The sequence below is a fragment of the Panthera uncia genome, assembly GCF_023721935.1.
Source record: "Panthera uncia isolate 11264 chromosome A3 unlocalized genomic scaffold, Puncia_PCG_1.0 HiC_scaffold_12, whole genome shotgun sequence".
In the NCBI taxonomy this organism is placed as follows: domain Eukaryota; kingdom Metazoa; phylum Chordata; class Mammalia; order Carnivora; family Felidae; genus Panthera; species Panthera uncia.
The window spans coordinates 32,020,705-32,043,516 of NW_026057579.1; the positions used below are offsets into that span (position 1 = coordinate 32,020,705).

Consider the following 22,812-nt stretch of genomic DNA (forward strand, 5'->3'; position numbering starts at 1 on the left):
GTAAAATGGGCATACCTATCCAGCAGGGTTGCTGGAAGGAATGGAAAAAGTCACGAATAGGGCTTCCCGCAGGTGGTGAATAAATGGTGACCGCGCCACTGGGCGTTGCGAGCTCTGCGACCTCTCCCCCTCCAGGGAGTGAGCTTTTCCTCAGAAGGAAACAGAAGGAAGGAGTCGCCCGCACAGAGCCTCCTGGAATGTGGCAAGGCTTCTCGGTGCTGAACCCTGCCTATGAACCCTTCTTTAATTAGCTCTCAACTAAAAATAGCCCCTCCCCCACCCCCGCCACCCCGGGGGGCTGCACACCTACTTCCTGGCCTGGCACCAGAGTGTGCCTAAGGCATGTCTGAGGGGTGGAGGGACCTCCAGCCTGTGACAGAACCTATGACACAGGTGGGTGCGCAGAGCAGGAGGCTTTATTGAAGGAGATACAGAACCGGGCGAGGGCTCCTGCCGTCGGCCAGACCGTGCCCTCCGTCGCCCCACACTGCCCGTGACTCCTAGACACCCCCGCTCTCCCCCACCCCCCCCACCCCCGGCTCCTGACAGGCAACAACAGAAAGGGGTCTTACCCAGCCTCACCAGGGGTGCCCGAGAGGGCCTCCAGAGTCCTGTTCAGGAGACCGTGGAGGGGACAAAGGACAGCCCCTCCCAGGAAGTCACTGATGGGCCCGCCACACCTGCCCCTCCGTCCGCTGGCCCAAGTCCGTCTGTGCCCGGAAGACCCTCGTCACTTGCAGCTCTGGAGCCGGGTCCTGTGGTGCTTCTCCTCGGTCAGGAGAGGGATGAAGGTGTCGCTGTGGGAGATCTTCAGCCGGCTGCTCCAGCTCGGCCCCTCCTCCCCCGCGGGCTCCGGCAGGAGGCTGTCCAGGTCGCTGCGGGAGCACCCCGCTTTGCCCTCAGCCGCGCCGCCGGAGTTGAGTTCCATCAGCTCGAGCTCGTGCTTGGCCGCTGTCTCCAGGACCCGCTGCTTGTTGTAGTACCTGACGAAGTTGTTGATGATGGGATGGATGGGCAGGGCGATGGCGATGACCCCGCACAAGAAGCTGATGGCCGCGTTGAGCTTACCCAGGGTGGTCTTGGGGTAGATGTCCCCGTAGCCAACCGTGGTCATGGTGATGATGGCCCACCAGAAGGACTGGGGGATGCTCTTAAACAGGGTCTCGGGGTGGCTCTGCTCCATGGTGTAGCCCAGGGCCGAGAAGACAAAGATGCCCACGGCCAGGTACATGAGCAGCAGCCCTAGCTCCTTGAAGCTGCGCTTGAGGGCGTAGGTGAGCGTCTGCAGGCCCGAGGAGTGGCGGGCCAGCTTGAAGATGCGGGCGATGCGCATGATACGCAGCGCCTGCACGGCCTGCTGCACGTTGGTCAGCTCCATCATGCGGGCGCCCAGGTGCGTGAGCGTGAGGCTCACGTAGAAGGGCAGGATGGCCAGCACGTCCACGATGTTCATGAAGGACAGCGCGAAGTGCAGCTTGTTGGGCGACGAGAAGAGGCGCAGCAGGTACTCCAGCGTGAACCAGCCGATGCAAGCCGTCTCCACGTTCTCCAGCGTCGGGTGCTCCACGCGGTTGCCGTCGGCGTCCAGGACCTGCAGCTCGGGGATGGTGCCCACGCACATGACCACCGACGAGACGAGGATGAGCAGGAAGGACAGCACGGCCACCACCCGCGCCGGGCACGACGACTCGGGCTTCTCCAGGAACTTCCAGACGCACTTCTGGCAGCGCCCCCAGCGGCCCTCGGCCGAGTCGACGCCCAGGTCGTCCAGGATGAGCTGCACGCGGCGCGCGATCTCCTCCAGCTCCTCGCGCTTCTCGCTCAGGTGGCTCTTGCAGCAGTCGTCCAGGAACTTGAGGTCCACCTTCCAGAAGTCCATCTCGTTCTTGAAGCAGATGGGGCAGATGCCCTTCTTCATGTGCACCTCCCCGAAATAGTACACCTCGATGACACACTTGAAGGCGTCCGGGTCCCTGTCGAAGTAGAACTCGCGCTTCCCGGGGTCGTAGTCGTCGCACAGGGAGAAGATGGTGTCGTAGCCCCCCGCCAGGCAGCCGATGAGCTCGGCCAGCCGCGTCTCGGGGTACTGGCTGAGGAGGTCTCCGTACAGCACCTGCCGCACGCCCCCCACGTTGACCACGATCTCGATGTCGTCGCCGGCCCGGGAGCCCTGGCTGCCCGGCTCCGGGAGGCTGCGCTCCGCGGCCGCGTCCATCCTCCCGGAGAGCGCCCGCTCCGCCTCGGCTCCGCGCCCCGCCGCCGCCGGTCCCGCAGGTGCCACCCGCGCGCCGCCCTCGGGGAAGCCCGCCCGGCGCCCGGCGCCCGGCTGCCTGGAAGGGCGGTCACAGCGGGCAGCAGGCGGCAGCGGCGCGCCGCGGGGGAGGCATGCACCCGGCGGCGGCGGGGCTCCGGGCGGGCATCGGGGCGCCGGGGCGCGCGGCCGGCGCGGGTGGAGGGGGTGGGGGTGGGGGGGCTCTGGCGGCCGCCGGCCTCGCCCTGCGCACTCACCCGGCTCCCGGGCGGCGCGACCCGCCGTCCCCGGCTCGGCCTCCCTGCAGGACTAGGGTCCCCCCGCGGGCGGCCGTCCTCCTCCTCCTCCTCCTCCTCCTCCGGCGGCGGCGGCGGCGGGCTGCTCCCCGAGCCGCGCGGGTCCCCGCGAGCGCCTCCCGCGCGGGACGAGTCCCGGAGCTGCCGGACCCACGCAGTCCGCCCAGGCGTGCGGAGAGCGAACTTGGGCTCGCTTTGCCCGAGCCGGTTCCAAGCACAATAGGGATTCCAGCCTGACGTCAAGAGCCTTTCAGACTGTACCCTCTTCTGGTGAAATTCCGCAAGGCACGCGCGGCAGCGGCGGGGAGCGGCTTCACCCTCGGGCAACACCGCCCCAGCCGCCCCGGCGCGCGCCCGCCCGCCCCTCCTGGGGACGGTCACCGAGCGGCCCGGAGCCCCGGCTTTTAAAGCGGCCGGCGGCTCAGGCCCCAAAGTTCTGGCCCCGCGGCCGCCTGTTGCTTGGCGGGAATGCGTGGCCGACAAAGCCCCTTCCGAGGCTGCTCCCGCGCGCGTCCGCGGTCCCTCCGGGTCTCCGACTCCCGCCCGGTCTCCCTGGCCCTCAAAGGTTCCCTACGACCCCCGACGCTGCCCCTCGGGCCGTGGGCGCCACCTTTTCGCCTGCACCTCCACAGTGAACAGCGAGGACATCCAGTCCAGCCCCTGGAGGAGAGAAGGGACCTGGCCAAGGTCACACAGTGAAAAGGCAGTAGAGCCCGGTGTGGCCACTTCTTAATCCAGAAGCTTCCTGCAGTCCTGGCCGACTGATCTACCCAGGGTTAGCAGGTTGAAACCCCGCGGGGAGGCCCTAGCTGTCCACCACGTCCTGTTTTTCCGCAGCCCCCTCCCCCTGCCCACTACCACTAGCGGCCAGAGCCCTTGCAGCCCCGGGGCTCCTGCCTCCCCATTCCCCACTCCGTCTCTGAGGCTTGCCTGCCCTTCCCACACCCTCTGCTGTGTCTCTCTTCGGGGCTCGTGGCCATAGCTGTCTTTCAGCCGCTCACATGCCTGAACCCTCGCAATAGCTGGCAGGGTGATTTACACTGAAAATTACTGAACATCATCTGTGACCCAGAGACCGTGTGAAAAAAAATATCCTAGAGGGAGAGGTGACTTAGGCGAGCACAGAGGATTTTTAGGGCAGCAAAACTATCCCGGGTGGTAGCATAATGGGGGATACGTGTCTTTACCTATTTGTCAAACCCACAGGATGTACAACCGCGAGAGTGAACGCCAGTGTAAAAACTATGGGCTCTGGGTGATAATGTGCCACTGCAGGCTCATCGATCGTAACAAACGTGCCACCCTGGTGGGGGATATTGATAGGGAAGCTGAGCGGTGGGGAGCAGGAGGTAGGCAGGAAATTTCTGCATGTTCTTCTCAATGTTGCCGTGACTCTAATCCGCTCTGAAAAATAAGTCTGTTAGAAATATGATCCGTAGGGGCGCCTGGGTGGCTCAGTCGGTTGAGCGTCCGACGTCGACTCAGATCATGATCTCACAGTCCGTGGGTTTGAGCCCCGCATCGGGCTCTGTGCTGATGGCTCAGAGCCCGGAGCCTGCTTCGGACTCTGTGTCTCCCTCTCTCTCTGACCGTCCCCCATTCACGCTGTGTCTCCCTCTGTCTCAAAAATAAATAAACATTAAAAAAAAAAGAAAAGAAAAGAAATGTAATCCGTAGACTCATCATCAAGGAAAGGGCGATCAAAACCACAACGAGATATTACCTCACACCTGTCAGCACGGCTAAAATCAAAAACACAAGAAACAAGTGTTGGCGAGGATGTGGAGGAAAAGGAAGCCTCAGGCAGTGTTGGTGGGAATGCAAACTGGTGCAGCCACAGCGGAAAACAGTATGGCGTTTCCTCAAAAAATTAAAAATAGAATTACCCTCTCACCCAGTAGTTCTGCTACTCGGTACTACCTAGTAAATATTACTAGGCATTTCCCCAAAGGATATGACAACACAAATTTGAAGAGATACACGCACCCCTATGTTTATAGCAGCCGTATTTACAATAGGCTTATTACTTGGAAATTTACTTATTTCCACATTACGGAAGGAGCCCAAGTGCCCGCCAACAGATGAATGGCTAAAGATGTGGTATACATATATACTATGCAATATTACTCAGCCATAAAAAAGAATGAAATCTTGCCATTTGCAACCACGTGGATGGAGCTAGAGAGTAAAATGTTAAGCAAAATGTCAGAGAAAGACAAATACCACATGATTTCACTCGTACGTGCAACTTAAGAAACAAAACAAATGAACAAAGGGAAAAAGAGGCAAACCAAAAACCAGACTCTTAGCTATGGAAACAAACGGGGGGTTAGCAGAGGGGAGGAGGGGGGAAGGGTGCGGTCGGTGAAGAGGACTGATGCTCATGCTGAGCACTGAGTAACGTATAGAATTGTTGATTGACTACACTGTATACCTGAAACTAATATAACACTGTGTGTTAACTCTACTGGAATTAAAAGTTTTACACACACACACATATGCACACACAATTCTGTAGACTGTGTTTTTTCTACATATAACTTAAAATGTTTAGAGAGAAGGCCTGTGTGCACAAGTAGGGGAGGGGCAGAGAGAGGGACAGAGGATCTGAAGTGGGCTTCGCGCTGAGAGCAGAGAGCGCGTGGCGGGGCTCAAACTCACGAACTGTAAGATCATGACCTGAGCCCAAGTCAGATGCTTAACCGACTGAGCCAGCCAGATGCCCCTAGCCGGGTTTGTTAACCTTTATTTTCTATCCATTAATGGATTATGAAATCAAGTTCCTAGGTCACTGACTACACTTTTTTTTTTCTTTAATGAGTCAGTATCAAACATTGTATTAGGATACATCACACAAAATACATACTGTTTGGTGCAATTTCTTTTTACAAATTTCTGTCCTTTCCGCCTAAAATCAGCCTTACAACCTGTTACTGCAGAATAAGAAGTTGAGATTCAGAAAAGTTGAGTAATAACAATATTTGCTTTGCACTTGGCTCGTGTAATTTCCACATGCTTCTCTCTGAGGAAATAAGAGGTCAGGTAACCCACCAAGATCACCCGGCAGGCGGCAAAGCGGGGGGTCTGAACCGCCATCCCCTGCTGTCACAGCCCACAGCCGTCACCCGCCCGTGTTCTGGTCACACAACTGATAACGGTGGAGGTGCGATTTGAACTGAGACCTGCCGGGCACAAAGGCCGATTCTTCTGTCCAGTGTAGTCCAGCACGCTGCTCCCTACCCACGCCCCATATTCATGTTACGGTTCCTACTCCCATCACTGGCCTTCTCAGTTGCTCCCTAGTTAACCTACAGAATTACGTTCAAATTGCATCTTAGTGTAAGTTTAATAGGCTTTAAAACACGCATTCATTTATTCAAATATTTATTGAGCTCCAATGGAAAGCGCCCGCGGGCGCGCGCGCGCACACACATACACACACACACACGCGCGCGCGCGCGCGCGCGCTCCACCCTGGCTATGGGAGCTGGGTTCATACTCCAGTAGAAAATATGTTTTTTTGTAACTAATACCTAGTTTGCAGTAAGAGTGTAGCTGAGAGGTGCCCCCAAGGAGTGGTGCTTCCTGAATTTCCCTACAGGGGGCGCCGAGGGGCGGCCCTGGATATCGTGGCAAGAAGTCAGAAGAGGAAGAGGCTGTGTTTGCCTAGGGCATTCGCTTGGCTTAGGTGTGCATTTGGGGGGTGTGGTGGTGATCCCTCAGGCAGGCAGGGCCCCCCGACTCCAGCCACCCTTCGGTATGGTCTCTAGATCCAAAGTCTCTGGGTTCCAGATACCTTGCCGCTGCGGACTCGGGCGTCTGGAAGAGACTGAATGGAAGTTGAGCCCTGAGGTCTGAGGACCTCCCCAGTTTGCCTGTGCAGGGGTTACATGTCATTTGGAGGCGGGTCAGTACTGATGGGCGAAGCTGGAAACATAGAGCCTAGTAGGTTCTGTGAGGAATCTGGACAGTCCATTTTTTAGAGCTCAGGTCACTCACTGCTCAGCAGTGGGTTGATTATGCAATTAATTTATGATTAACCAGCATTTTTTCCTGAGATGGTATAGAAAACGTCAGCGTACATGGGAGAAGCAGATGTAACATACAGCAGAGCAAATGTCACCAGGCAGCTCACAGCTGAGCAGGCGCCACTGACAGCGGGTGCATGAGAGAGAGACAACTGTAAGTCACAGGTCAAGGCCAGGGAGGTATTTGCAGTCTGAGGGCTGGTAACAAAAGGAGGGCAGGGAGGAGGACCCCTGCTGGAGGCGCTGAGGCCGCCCTGAAGCCAGAACCTACGAGGAGGGGAGAGGTGAGGCACAGGAACCCTGCCCTATAGGGAGCAGCCCCAGCACCACAGAGAGGGGAGCAGAAGACTGCACCCACTCACCCCTCCAAACCTGCAAGCCCCACGCCCCAGCCTCTTAGCCTCCTTCCCAAAGCCTCACAAGCCTAGAGCCCTGTCTGCTGACAGGCTGGAGCACAGAAAGTCCTCCCTTCTCACCCCACCACGCTTTACCCACGCACCTGATTCACACGGCGAGTCACGCTTGCATGGCGGGTCTGTGGATTCCTCTGCACTGGGTGCTCTCCCTGGGCCTGTTTGGGGGAGGAATTGTGTCCTCCCCCGAATTCGTATGTTGAAGCCTTAACCCCCAATGTGACTATGTTTGGAGATGGGGCCTTTAAGGAGATAACTAAAATTAAAAAGGTGAGGCCCTGATCTAGTAAGATTAGTGCCCTTTTGAGAAAAGACTAGTGATCTCTCTCTCTCTCTCTGCACACACACACAGAGGTAAACTATGTGAGGACACAGCAGAAGGTGATCATCTACAAGCCCGAGAGAGAGCCCTCACCAGAATCCGTATCAGGACCTTGATCTCGGGCTTCTGGCTGCCGGAAGGGTTTTGTTACGGCAGCCCAAGCAGACCAAGACATGCTTCCTCCTCCCTTACACCTGCCGCATCTTCCCTAGACCTCCCCCTTCTCCACCGTGCTAGACACAGGCCCCTCCTCACTCTGCCCCTACACCCAGTCCAGATTTTGTGGAGGGTTATGCTGGAATACCATAGGTTAAAAAAAAATCCATTGGCTGTCTTCTCATCAAGAGTCACTGATGTGTAGAAACTTGAGCCAGGAAGCTAGATGCATCAAGAACTTCCTGAGGGATCAAACCAGGAAAAAAAAAAAAAAAAAACAGCCCGGACTTTTTGGCTAAAAATAGAGAGTATCTTGCTGTGGTGTATTCAGTCCTGCATATGACTTCTATTAGAATTGTACATTTCGTGATATCATAGGGGGTGGGGAACACAAAACCTCCTATTAGACGCAAGAAGCAGCAGCAATTTTGACTCGTGTAGGTTTTTCATTTAAATAGGGAAGGGAAAAAAAAAACCCAGTCTATTTAGGTGTCATTGGGGAGTGATTGTTTGAGCTATAGTTTTCCTTATTAAATATGTATTTTTTTATTTGTTGAACAGTAACATTTTGGGCTACAGAATGCTCAATTTCCACGGCACTAATTAAAACCAGCACATGTGTATCTAAGTGATTTGTCTAGACAACAAATGATACAAGCTGCAATCTACTCCCTTTTTATGGAATAATCAGTTCTGTTCAGTTAACATTTCTTTGTGTTTTGCTGAATTTAATAATACCTTTCATTAGGATTCACTTCTGTACTCCGTCGGAAATTTACATGTCATCATTTGCTATGCACCTGTCAGTGCAATGAGCTGCCCCTGGAGTCCCAAAGAATTGATTGACTAGAAGCCCACCGACTCCTGTCTGAACAAACTGTGCCTGGGACTCAAGTGCAGGAGGCCGGCTGGCAGGAGGGGTGTTGGATGGAGAACAAGGGTAGAGGAGACAATGATGTAAACCTGAATCGCCAGGAAATGTCAGTTGTGTCCCAGCTCCTGAGCTGCTTTTTTATTCTCTATGCCTCAGTTTTTTTCATCTGCAAAATGGAACTAGTGAACATTTCCTTCCCGAGTATAAGATGTATAGGGAACAAGTAAAATCGTAGTATGAACAGGTGTTATGAAGTATAAGATGCTGAAAATGTGAAGGCAAAGGGAGGGAGAAAGGACAGGCTTGGACTTGTTGGATGCCACTCCTGCTGTGGGCATGTGCCTTTGCGCCCACACACCTCCGCCTCCCTGGCTCCATTCACCGTGACTCATCCAGCTCAGGTCGTGAGTGGGAGGACGGTGCACATGACAGGGCCACCGCGCGTCCCAGATATGTACGAAGACATCAGAGATGCTGCACGAGTACATCTGTCCTAGAGGCTGGCAGGTAGTACCCACTCTGGGCCTGAGATTCGCTGCTTTGACTTTCCTAGGGAAAAAAAGCACAGACAATGGGAGGACTCTCCCGCTGCAGGCCCCACCAGTTGGGAGCAGAGCAGTCACCAGGAGAGGGGTGGATGCTATTTGCTTTTGAACTTGCTTTTAAAGCACACTGGGAGGGGTGCCTGGGTGGCTCAGTCAGGTAAGTGCCCAACTTCGGCTCAGGTCATGATCTCGCAGTTCGTGAGTTCGAGCCCCACGTCTGAGACTGTGCTGACAACTTGGAGCCTGGAGCCTGCTTCAGATTCTATGTCTCCCTGTCTCTCTGCTCCTTCCCCACTCACGCTCTGTCTCTCTCAAAAATAAACAAGCATTAAAAAAAATTTTTTAAGCACACTGGGAGTATAAAAGAAAACTCTCTTAGAAACAAGTCCTTTAGCATTTTCCTTTTCTCTAATTGCAAAATTAACATATACTTACTGTAAAAATTTTTTAAATGGGAAAGCCCGTATTTGCATTCCCCAGATTCCTATTCCCCAAAGGTCAGTGTTGTACATATAGCATTAGTTCCCTGCTCTTGTGTAATGAATTACCACAAACTCAGCATTTGTCATTTTAAAATGACAAACATTTGTTATCTTACAGTTTCCATGAGTCTTGCTGAGGCTTAGCTGGATCCTCTGTTCAAGGTCTCACAAGGCTGCAGTCAAAGTGTTGGCTGGGGCTGGGGTCTTGTCTGAGGCTCAGGCCCCTCTTCCCCGTTCATGTAGCAGAATTTCCTTGCAACTATAGGACTCATGGATGCTTAGCCTTCTTTGAGACCAACAGCAGAACCTCTCTGATCTCAGTGAAGACCAAAGCCCTCTTTTAAGAGGCTTACCTAATTAGGCCAGGCCCACCCAGAAGAATTCCCCTGTTAATTAACTCAAACACACACTATTACATTACTATTTACATTAACACCCCCCTCCAAAGAAATACTTAGGTATAAATCTGACAACATTTAAACAAGATCTGTATGAAGAAAATTACAAAAGTCTGATAAACTAAATATATGGAAAGTTATCCCATGTTCATGGATAGGAAGATTCATTTTGTCAAGATGTTAGTTCTTCCCAACTTGATCTATAAATTCAATGCAATTCCATCAAAATCCCAGCAAGTTATTTTGTGGATATTGACAAAATCATTCTAAAGTTTATATGGAGAGGCAAAATGTTCAGAATAGAATAGTCAACTCAATATTGAAGGAGAAGAACAAAGTCAGAGGACTGATACTACCTGACTTTAAGACTTACTACAAATCTACAGTAATCAAGACAGTGTGGCAGTAAAAAAAAAAAAAAAAAATCAACATATATATCAATGTAATAGAGTAGATAGCCCAGCAATAGACTCACACAAATACAGTCATCTGTTCTTTGACAAAAGGGCAAAGGACTACAAAGCAAAGATTCGTCTTTTCAACAAATGGTACTGAAACAACTGGACATCCATATGTGAAAAAATGAATCTAGACATAGACTTTACACCCTTCCCAAAAATTAACTCAAAATGGATTACAGACCTAACTGCAAAACACAAAACTATAAAACTCCTAGAAGATAACATAGTAGAAAACCTAGATGTCCTTGGGTGTGGCGGTGCCTTTAAAAATATAACACCAAAGGCACAATCCATGAAAGAAATAATCAATAAACTGGACTTAACTGAAATTACAAACTTCTGCTCTGAGGGGCACCTGGGTGATTGAGCATCCGACTCTTGATTTCGGCTCAGGTCATGATCTCACAGTTCATGGGATCAAGTCCCGCATCAGGTTCTGTGCTGACAGTGTGGAGCCTGCTTGGGATTCTTTCTCTCTCCCTCTCTCTCTGTCCCACCTGCTCTCACACTCTCTCTTTCTCCCTCCTTCTCTCTCAAAATAAATAAATAAGCTTTACAAAAATGAAATAAATAAAATAGGAAATAAAATCTTCTGCTCTGAAAAAGACCATGTCAAAAGAATTAGAAGACGAGCCACAGACTGAGAGAAAATATTTGCAAAAGATACATCTGATAAAGGACTGTTATCCAACATATACTAAGAACGCTTTTAAAACTCAACCATAAGGAAGCAAATAACCTGATTTAAAAATGGGGTAAGTGGCAATGCTATGCTTTCCAATCAATTTTGATACAAACCTAAGACTACCCTAAAAAAATTAAGTGTCTTCAATTTTTTAAGTAAGTAATGGTTTTCAGACAAATCTCTCTGGGTGCATACGTCCAAGTCCAGTGTTTACACTGACGATTAGCTGCCATGTAGGAAATCCAGTCCACAGCTCAGCACAGGGGAAAGGGAATGTCAGGTGTGGAAATAGCTAGTGCCTCCTCATACCCCATGGAATTCAGCAAAGGGCCAGTCACACATGTGGGCTCAGCCCCTGACAATAAGACACTTTCAGAGCCCCTCAGGGTCCCACCCTGGGAAGCATTTGACAGATGCTTGTCTCTTGGTGTCCCCAGCTCCATATCTGCTCCTGGCCAGAGAATGGGGGGGACAGCAGGGGCACTTTATGGGTCAGATGAGCAGAGAAAGGCCATGGTGTGGAAAGAGGAAAGTGGTGTAGGATGAACCAGGAACAGAGTGGGAGGTGGGACGGATAGAGGGAAGGCAGGTGGATGGGAATAAAGAAAGGAAATTCAGAAACGTCTTCTCATGTTTTGAAGCAAATGTCATGTCAGGCAGGACTTGATAATTACTGTCATTTGTGGGATGTTTCAGTGCAAGAGAACCAAATAATTATGATGTCATGAGCTCAGTGCCTTCCTCCAAGTCAGCATCCAGTCATCAATGTGTACGGTTTAAGTGTCCTTGGGAGCCTCCTGTGCATTAGTCACACCCTGGGTTGCACAGCAGAGCCCTTTGAGGAGCAGAAGTTCCTTCCTCGTCCAGTCATGACAATCAAATAGGACTTCCCAGGGATATAGATGGACCCTGGGGGGTTCCAGGTTTCCAGAAAGCCTGGAGACCCAGAACCTCAGAACTGGAGGAGCATCATTTAGGTCAACCTTTCAACTGGAGAACATCATTTGGGTCAACCTTTCACCCACTGTATCCCTCCTCATAGGCACGCAGTCTCACCTTGGATGCCTCTGGAGATGGGGAGCTCATGGCATGAAGGCAACCAGGAGTGGTACAACATGAAAACTCTCCAGAAGAAAAGAGGCCTTTTTCTATTTCCTGGTGGGCAAATCATTCCATGCCCTGAAGCCATGAAGGTCATATCTTTCTAGACATGTTGGATCTCTAGCTGGAAAACTAAGCTCTGAGTCCCACGTCTGCCATGCACTAGCTATGTGACTTTGGAGAAGTCACTCTGCCTCTTTGAGTCTCCGTTGCCGTCTACAAAATAGAGATGATACTTACTAGAGCCGCATCAGATGGTTCTTTTGAGCAGTAAAGGAACTGCATTCTGAACTACAAGGTGAAGAGTTGCTATCATTGCAACTATTTTTTTTTTTGTAATATTGGGGTTGAAATGAGACCTAAACAATCGGAAACAAACTTCTTTGCTTTTCAGCGCCAATATGTAAGTGAGCTCTAATGTCCCTGTCTGCAAAAAACATACTAACAGACAGAAAAAGAAGCCAGAAGAGGTTAGGGATTGGGAACATGCTTACATCTGTAGTTGGTATTAATACTTTTGTGAGTGCACTAACACAGCGTGGCTCACTGTGTTCACCTCTCCAGCTTTGGTTCCGCCTCCCCACAATGTGGAGAAGCCATGGAGTCTGGACAGGATGACTCCCATCCCAGCTTTAAAGGGGGGTCCCCATCAGTCTGAGCCACTAGCATCACCCCCTTGACATGTATATCTCCCTTGCCTCCACTAATGTTCTAGGGAAAGGTGAGTTAGTCCAGCCTCAAGCCACTCAGAGTATTTCCCTGGCCATGGGGACAGTACCTAGGTTGCTCCAATCAAAGTATAGCAGAAGACTTTTGTTGGATGAATGAGGCAGGAGAAGCTCCCTCTCCCCCTGGATATGGATGTGCAAGCATAGTTTTTGTTAAAGCAGGTGGCATTCGTCTTGTAACCTTGAGAACAGCCAGCCTTCAAATGAAGTGAATATGGTCAAAGACAGAATGGAGAGACAGACACGAATATCTAGTATTGTCAAAACACTAGATCAAGCCGATCCTGAAGCCAGCACTAGCCTTGGTTTGTTTTAGTCAAAAGAGCCAATGGGCTCTTAAACCACTTTGGGTTGCAAATTCCAACGTCATCATTACCAAATTTCGCACAAGGAAATGTAATCATTACGTGAAACTTAAAATCAGAGATTACACGAATGGAAGCTAACAAGTAGACCAGGATTTGGGGTTGATGTGTTGGCATTCTTGCTTCGCAAATGCAAAACGGGTCTTTAACAGTGATCTGTGTTGGGATCCAGACCATGTTTTACCAAGACTGTAGCACTGGGGGCTTAGAAGGGAACTGTTAGACAGACGTGAGCTGGATGCTTCTTGAAGCTTTTTGTGGGGTCCTGTAAGGAGACAAGCCTAGGGCCGAGGGGGACCCATTTGAAAGCAGAGAGCATGAGACAAAATACAACTTTGCTAAAGGAGGACTTCTCTGCCCTTTTGGCAAAATTAGACTGCTATCCTAAAGAGCCAAAAGCCCGGGAATCTGGAGCCTGTAGAGCTGGAGAAGCCAGATTCTCTTTAAAATTCTTCCTAAGCTGTTAGTGGGAGCAGAAACAGGTGGCAGGAAGCATAGCAGAAAAGAGAATCCAACTGGATTCTTTTCTTGAACTCACCGGACGTGGCTGCGGACAAAGTAAATGTCATGGGCACGGCCACTGGGCCATCTTGGAGCCAGGCAGCCATCCTGATTGTCCACAGCTGATCTCGCAGCAGGTTGTTCTGGGTGTGATGTGATGGGACGAGGATTAGACGGGCGTGAGTCTGAGCCTGGGCAGGCAAAAAATAGAGAAAACCCACTCGAGGAATCTAGAAAGACAAGAAACACTTCAAACAGTAAAATCCAGTGGTCAGGAAATAATCCCTGACCCCTTGGCCCTACAATCCTGTCCAAGGCTGCCTGTGGCAAAGCTCTCCCTGATCACGCTAAACATTTGGATGTATTCACTGAGGGCCCCAAAGGCCAAAGCAGGATGGAATACTCAAACATGGTGTGAAGGTCCAGCATCGAGGTCAATGCTAACTGGGAGAGAGGAGGTGTGGCTGCAAGTGGGAGAAGAAAGCATGCACGTGGTGGCTGGAAGTTCAAGGGAAGGACAGCATGGGCAGAAGGTGTGGCCAGTGAGGGGTCTGGAAAAAGACAGCCCAGCAAGAGGACACAGCTGTCCCTTTGATGTGGGCCTGAGGAGGGAGGGGACTGGCTAAAGGAACAGCTACTCCTGGAGGGTCACTGTCCCAGGCCGTATTATCCTGGGGGCTTCAGTGCCCGGAGAACATGATGTTGACCGCTAAGGGGGGGTGCAGTCAAAGAGGAGGAGGGCAAAGTCCTTTCCCTCTGAGCCTCGCCCCACTCACTGCTGTGTCTGCCCGTCTCTCTCTCTGGCACCCACCCAGCCAGGACCTTAACAAAAACCACTTTCAAGCGAAAAAGTGTGCAGATCTCAAATATACAAAAGCATTCATGCATGTCTATAAATTACACCAAATATTTCCAGTCATGTATGCGGGGTAACGACAGACAGAGCAGATGAAGAGAAAGCCAAAAAAACCCCATCATACATATATATACACACACATATATATATTCCTATGATGTGCCTACAAATAACTGAACATTTCCACCTATGAAAAGCCTCCAGGCTTCTTAGAGCCATTAGACCACCCCCCCCCCATCCCACCCTCCCATGGAAACATGGTTTGGAGAGGCACTGAGAAGGGAAGGTGTTTGGGGTTAAGGAAGAAAGCAAGGCTGAGATTCAGGTGGTGTTGTCCTCTGCCATATTGGAGTTCTCTGTTGCAGATTCCACACATCCAAAATCAAATTCATTGTCGTCCCCTCGAGACCTCTCCTGGGCCCAAATCTCCCAAGCACCAGGCCAGGTATTCTGGTTCCTCCTCTACTTGCCAAAGTGCTCTTTGAAAATCCAAGTATTTGGTGGCACCCCTACTTTGAAGCCTCCAATGGCTCTCTGCTGCACCCGGAGTCAAGTTCAAGGCCCTTGGTATTGCTCTCAAGGCCCCACTGAGCCTTGGCTCCCAATCTGGAGGCAATTCTTGGTTCCCTGGCCTTTGCCTGCATATCTTTCCTGAACCCCTCTGCTAGATGCCTGGCTGATTCCCCTTCAACCATCACTCCCTAGCCTTACCTCCATAAGTCTTTTCCCAATCCCCAAGACATATGGTGCTTCTCCCAGGTTCCCTGGCCCTCTTTGACCTGGGAGGATTGTTGATTACACGTATGTCTGTCTCCCTCTCTAGACAATGAGCTATTTGAGGGTGGATGCCCTCCATTTTGTTTTCGTGTCCCCAGCACCCAGAATAAGACCTGGAGAATGTTTGAGGAGTGAAGGAATGGATAGATGGATAGATAGAGGGATGGATGGATGGATAGATGGATGGAAGGGTGGATGGTGAATGGATGGATGGATAGAGGGAGGGATGGATGGATGGATAGATGGATGGGTGGATGGATGGATGGATGGATGGATAGATGGATGGATGGATGGATGGAAGGGTGGATGGTGAATGGATGGATGGATAGATGAAGGGATGGATGGATGGATAGATGGATGGATGGGTGGATGGATGGATGGATAGATGGATGGATGGATGGATGGATAGATGGATGGAAGGGTGGATGGTGAATGGATGATGGATAGATGGAGGGATGGATGGATAGATGGAGGGATGGATGGATGGATAAGTGGATGGATGGATGGTGGATAGATGGTGAATGGATGGGTAGGTTAGATGGATGATGGATGGGTGGGTGGATCGTTGGATGATGGATGGATAGACGCCAAAGGCTCTGATTTTGAGGGACTTAGCAGATAGGAGAAATGGAAAGTACATAAAGAAGAGAACACTCTCCTACATGGCATGTGGCAGATGTTCCACACTGAAGAACAACACTAGGCTCCTCTACACATTCTCTTGCAAGAGAATCGCCAGGAAGGTAGCATGGGAAATGAAGAGGAGGGCAGTAGCCCGGGCAGGCAGAGTTCCCAAGTGGCCCTTTCATAAGCAGCTGTGTGATCTTGGGCGCACAGCTAAGATTTCTCACTGGTATAGACTGAACGAACCAGCCTGGCCTTTTTTGCTCCAAAATGCTGACTGTGGAGGGCTCCTCAGTGGGACAGGTTATGTTTGGGTTGCCGACTGAGCCAGCCAGGCACCCCTGCCTCCCGACTTTCTTGTCTCACTCCCTTTCCCCTCACCCTTGCTTCCCCGGAATTTCACCATCTCCTTCCTTCCCCAAAAAATCTTGCCGCAGGCTCTGCTTTTCTAGAGAATCTAGGCTAACACAGAGCTATTCCTAGACAGAGCTAAAGCTGGGTGTCCTACAATTCAACTCCATTCTGACACTATCAGCCTGGGGAGAGCACCTGATCCCACTGGGTAGGGGTTCAGCCCCACAAGACGGCCGGTCACCTACCACTCCAGATGCTAGCCACAAGTCCAAGGGCATCACCTGTGCTTCTGGCCTACAGATTAGAGAGTCCCACGCCCCCCTCTTTGGGTTCAACTGATTTGCTAGAGCAGCGCCCGGAACTCAGAGACATATTTTACTTGCCAGATGACCAGATTATAAAAGGATATCACTCAGGAACAGCCAAATGGAAGAGACACACAGGGCCAGGTATGGGGAAAGGGCGAGGAGCTCCCATGCCCTCTCCAGGTGCACTGCTCTCCTAAAGCCCCACGTGGGCCTCAACCCGGAAGCACTCCAAACCCTCTCCTTCTGGGCTTTTATGGAGCTTCGTTACCCAGGCATGACTGATTAAATCATTGACTGCTGCCATCTGAACTCCACCTCCGGCCCCTGGTCTCGTAGGAGTAAAAGCAACAACCCTGTAATCCCAAGGTTGGTTTTCCTGGCAGCCAGCCCCCATCCTTAGGTGTTTTCCAAAAGCCACCCCATTCACGTAACAGGACACCTGTATTGCTCTCATCATTTACGAAATTCTAAGGTTTGGGGGAGCTCCATGCCAAGAATGGGTCAACGACCAAAAATATAAGTGACCTTATTTCAAAGGAGGGTCTTTGCCGGTGTAATCAGTTTAAGGTGAGCTACGAATGATGCTGTACATTTATCCAGTAGAACTGGTGTCCTTGTAAGGCTCACGTCGCCCGTCCGACCCCCACCTCTCAGTACAGGAGGATAAGGGACTCGTCTCTGGGACAGCGTACGGCTTCTGACATCAGTCCCTCCCCTTCCTCCGTCCCAGTCATTTAACCAATCGGATCGGTACTAACTGGACATATCAGAATAGAAACTACATCATAAGGCTGTTGTGAGATACACGGGAGATGACGAAGGTAAGAATTCTCAAAACCCAAAGGTGCTGCAAAGCAGACGTCATCCGCGTATGACCAACTCTGGCATCTCAAAGTTGGGACAGTAACCCTGGGGACATGCGCAGCTGGGTCCCCTGAGACCATAACCTTCTCAGGAATTCATTTGCCACCAGGTATTCCGCTGATGGCTGAGCTTCCAGGGGGAAAAAATCGGTCATAAACAGAGCTCCTAAGGTAATCTCTCCCTCGTTTTCCTTTGTACGAACTAACTACGGAGATACAAGTACCTGCTAATGAATAACCCCTCTTACCCATGGACAGTTCAAGAGGGGCAAGGTGAAATGTCCTGCCCGGACTTGGCATTTGTGCTCGCGGGTAGGGCCCGTCATTGAACGAGCTTCCGTAGCTCATCGGGCATCTGTCAGCACGCGTGCTGAGGAAACCGAACACGGAAACTCAGAGACATTAGCCCAGCTCAACGCCACCTGTGTCTTCATTTTATGAGATGGCTTTTTAATCCCTTCACGTGGGAAGGAAATGTGCTTCCTAGACACCGAGCACCTCCGGAGGGACGGTGCTTGCAGCGACAGTGGAATCCCCCTCCCGTCCCAGCCCCTTGCCTTGACAGGTGTTAATTATACCCTTGATCAGAGAGGAACATCTGTGCGCCTCAGCATGGGGGGGAGGCAGCAATTTTCGGCTCAGTGGGAAATTGCTGGAATCTTGCTGGCCACGTGGGAACCATCACTGAGATTCCCCGTGACCGTGGCTCCCCACCCTCAACGGACAGACAGGCTCCCCTTGTATGTCTGGAGCATGCGGGGGTGCTGAGGGGCAGCCCACAGGAGGGAGCCCCCCCCAGGCTCTCCAGTTTTCCTCCTCCTCATCCGCTACCTTCCGTGCTCTTTCCACCAGAAGAGTCAGGGCTATCGAGTTGTTACCCTGCACAATCCTCGACGGGCCATCTTGAAAGTCTTTCCATACAGGTTTGTGGCATTCTCGTTTGGTGGCAATACTAGCCCTGACTTGACTCTCCCCGGACTCACAGTGAACACCAACAGGCAAACAAGAGTGCATCCCGAGAGCTTTCCCGATGTCCCTACACATTGGCCGTTTCCACCCATGCCTCGTTCCTTGCGAGGAAGGATAAGGTGGGCACCCCTGGCCATACTTCTCATTTCCTGCACCATCTCCTCGCTGGGGACTCAGTTTCCCCATTGACCAAGTGAGGGCCTTGAGTGTTCCTGGGCTCTGAAACACCAACTATGAATCCCAGTGTTATAGATTGAATACACGTGATCCCTCAAAAGTTATACGTTGATGCCTTAACCCACCGGGGTGGCTGTATTTGGAGATGGGGCCTCAAGGAAGTAATTCAGGTTAAATGAAGTCTTAAGAGTGATCAGTAGGATTGCTGTCCTTATGAGAAGAGACACCTCTTCCCACATCTCAGCCACGTAAGCACCCTTGGAGAAGGCAGCCGTCTGCAAGCCAGGGAGAGGGATCTCAGAGAGACCAAATCAGCTGCACCTTGATCTTGGATGTCTGGCTTCCAGAACCGTGAGAAATACATTTCCGCTGCTGAAGCTTCCTAGTATTTTGTTAGGGCAGCCCGAGCAGACTAAGGCAGAGGGTAATTATTCTAGCTTCACAGATGAGAAAAGTAAATTCAGAAAGGGGACATGGAGTCTCGAAGGTTGAGTGGGAAATTAATGAGCAGCTGGGGCGGGGTGGGGGGTGGGAGAGAACACTCTTCAGCTAGAAGGACAGGGGCACGGAGGGATAGAGAGGCTGGCATGTTCAGAGCACGAGGCAGTGCCCCGGGGACAGGACTTGGGGCGTCATCCTCAGGCAACCACACGCTTTGAAAAAAATCGGGGCATATGGTCTGGCATGAATCTGTAAACGAGCCTCAATCTGGGAAATCCAAGATAGGATGCATGCCAGGAGTGGGTGGCACACGTCAGAAACCTCGGTCCTGAGGAAGTCAGTGGGATCTACCTGGACAGCAACACCTGAGGTTCTTCGCACTCGAACACAGTGTTATGGAGACAACCAAAAGGACAGGGATAGCTTCGTACCCCAACTCCCCTACTAGTAGCTAATCTGTCCGCCATGGTAACTGGGTACGTCACATCGTTTTCCACATCCTTTCCACTGTTTTCTGCGTTTACCACAACTTCTTAATCTCAAGAAGATCCACAGGGAACATCCCAAGGGCCCAAACTGAAATATGCTGGACCTACCTCGGGGCCTACCTTCCACTGGCCGCCTGTCACGTTCCCAGTGGCCTTGTCTTTTTCTGCCCTTGAATAACATGTCTGTCTGCAGGGACAACCCCCCTCCCGTACAAATGGGCACCTCTGTTTCTCTGGGCAGCCACAGCCAGAATCTTGATTTGGGGTTTAGAAGAAAAATGACATCTGGGCTGATTTTCTAAGAGCTTCCCCCATTACAAAAAGTCCCCTTACATGATAATCGCTGACTTTTTCCCATTATCAACCACCCCCCCCCACCCCCACCCCTCGCCCCAAGCAGCTGGGCTTTAAAACCCGCTGCTGACTGCCTCCCTGGGGTTGGCTCCTTAATCGTTCCATCGCCAGGGACCTCGCACAGGTGTACGCACACATATATGCATATGCGCATGCGTGCACACACATGCACGCTCACACACACACCCTCAAACCGCAAATATTAACTGCAAATATTAATCGAACACTGTGTGCAAGGCAGCGGGGGCCTGATTAGAGACGATGCCTGCCCTGAAGTCATGACGGTCCTCTTGGAGAGGGAGGGTGTAAATATGAGGAAAAGCTACCTTGCGAAGCAAGAGTTAAATCACGGAAGCGATAATCCCTCAGACAGATAGCTTAATCTTTAATGAAGCTGTCACCCTACTAGCTCATTGGGTCCCACAACAGCTCTGAGAAGCGCTCGAGACTAAAAAAGGCAAAGGGAACCGAGCAGTGAAGGAAGGACGAGGGGTTAAACCGGGGGGTTCTTAGCAGTGAGCAGAATGATGGGCCTCCGGAAGCCATCAGCAGGAGCAAGCATTTCATTTGTAGTCGTGGCAGCCCTCTGTGCCAAATAAGCGGCTTAACAAATGGACCTTGATTTTGATGGTGTTTAAATGGGAGCGCTGTTGATTTACCCAGCATCTGACTTTTGCAAAAATCAGCCGTTTGAGCTCCGGAGCACTCTGTTGCCCGTCTCCTGGGGTATGTGGACTTTTTATTTATTTATTTTTTTAAACAGAACTTTATTTTTTTTTCATGTGTATTTATTTGTGAGAGAGAGACAGAGTGCAAGTGGGGCAGAGACAGAGGGAGACACAGAATCCGAAGCAGGCTCCGGGCCCGACGCGGGGCTCGAACCCACAAACTGCGAGATCGTGACCTGAGCCGAAGTCGGATGCTTAACCGGCTGAGCCACTCAGGTGCCCCTGGACTTTTTAAATGAACATAGCCAAGCACCCAAATCTCCGTAAGCAGGACAAGGCTGAGAAGCGCGCCCCTCTGACACAGCCATGCTGGTTTCTGAAGGGGTCGATCGACAATTCTCAGACTGTGGGTGCTGAGCCCTTTCCTCACCCTTCCCCGCCACCCCCCCGCCCCATGCACAAGAAAGCCAATGACGGTCGGCCTCCGTCGAGAGCAGACTCAAGGCCTGAGAAGTTGAGACAAGACAGCTTCAGGTCTGGGACTCAAGGGATACCAGGAAAGCCATTTCTCCACCCCACCGCCATTTTCTTTCCTCTTCACCTTTCATACATCAAAAGAGGAGAGGATTGAGCCCTTAGAGCCATGGTCCAGCCTGTGATGTGGGGACCCTTGGGGGGTAAACATTGCTGGCAGGACTCTCATGGGGAGGATATTGATATATCATATCAATATGCATATTGATATTGATCCAGGCACTACCCATCCACCATGGCTCCACTGAACATTTCCAAGCCCCCCGCCCCCCACCACCTCCTTGTACTGTGCTGGGTGCTGTTGAGAAGGTGTAAATGAATCTGATGAGATCCCCGCCGTCAAGGACCTCATATACACCCATAAGGACATAGCTTAGGTAACCCTCAAAGAGCAATCTGCTTAAAACTGTGGCCGGACCCCTGCCTTCAAAGCATTGTGAAGTCAGACAGACCCAGGTTCCAAGCCCAGCCCTGCCACTCACCAGCTGTGTCTTCTGAAGCCTTGGATGTCTCACCAGCAAACTTCCAAGTCGAGTAAATGAACTGAAAACCATCATGTGGGTGAAATCTCTGAGCACACAGCAGGTACTCAATAAATGCTCATTCCCATCCTCCTTCCCCTGAGATGTTTAGCATGAGCCTAATACCGGCCCACGGGACGGAAAGTGGAGACGGAGATATGACCGTTCCTGACGGGATTGGGAAAGACCTTCCATGCCTTACCTAGGAATGTCATTCTCTCGCCCAAGGCACTCTGCTTCCCTGCTCTCCAGTGTCGTCGCCACGTGTCCCCAGACGCACGGTGGGCGTCGATGAGGGTTTTGTTAAGTAAGGTCCTTTTGGTATTTCCCAAGTCAGTAGCTTCTGCAGCCTCTGGGGCTCTGTGTTCCTTTCTCAGCAAGCCCATGTATTTTTTAGGGTATGGGGCTCACCCACTATAAAGATCCGGCCACATAAGGGAGAAATAATCTCCTATCATGAAGACAATCCAGGGAAGGTAGTGCTTTTTTATTAGTTTCTTCAAGGCCTTGTGCTCACGGTAACCTTCAGCATCGACTTTAACCCTCTTAATGACACTGGAAGAGGTGGGCCGTGGCTGAACGTTTGTGTCCCCTCTACCACGGATTCATATGTGAAGTCTTAACTCCCGGTGGTGGCTGTCTTTGGGGATGGGGCTTCTAAGGAAGTCATTACGATTCAATGAGATCATAAAGGTAGGGTCCTGCTCCTAAGAATTAGTGTTCTTATAAGACCAGACATCAAAGAATTTGCTCTCTCTCGCTCTCTCTCTCTCCCCCCCACCACTGAAACGTGAGGACACAGCAGGAAGGTGGCAGTCTGCAAGCCAGGGAGAGAACGCTCAGCAGAAACCAAATCAGCGGCACCTTGACCTTGGACTTCCAGCCTCCACAACTGTGAGAAAACAAACTTCTGTTGTTTAAGCCCCCGAGGCTATGGTATTTTGTTATGGCCATCTCAGCGGACTAGGACAGATAGTGATTCTGGTTTCACAGGTAATGAAAGTAAGTGCAGCAGGTGACAGGACTTGCCCAAGGCCACCCAGTTACTACATGGCAAACCGGGACTTGGGCCTCCCAAGGCCAGTGCTCCTTACAGTTTTCACAGCTGTCCCTTTCGACGGTGACGAGCTGTGCGCTGACAACGCGGTTGGACTCCTGAGATTCTGACGTGTAGGGCGGCCAAAGAGCGTCCTGAGAGCCCTAACTCCGTGGGATGTGGACGCTATGGATCCACCTGTATCCCCCAAACAAGGTATGTTGAAGTCCTCCCTC

The 22,812-nt window shown here is 51.4% G+C and overlaps 1 protein-coding gene across 1 annotated transcript; it reads right to left on the reverse strand.

The window, feature by feature from the left end:
- Positions 1 to 399: 399 nt before the first annotated feature.
- On the reverse strand, positions 400 to 2,383 carry KCNF1 (potassium voltage-gated channel modifier subfamily F member 1). The gene has a single exon (XM_049652522.1). It carries the CDS (start codon positions 2,213 to 2,215, stop codon positions 731 to 733), a length of 1,485 nt encoding a protein of 494 aa, XP_049508479.1. The 5' UTR covers positions 2,216 to 2,383; the 3' UTR covers positions 400 to 730.
- Between the last annotated feature and the right edge of the window lie 20,429 nt (positions 2,384 to 22,812).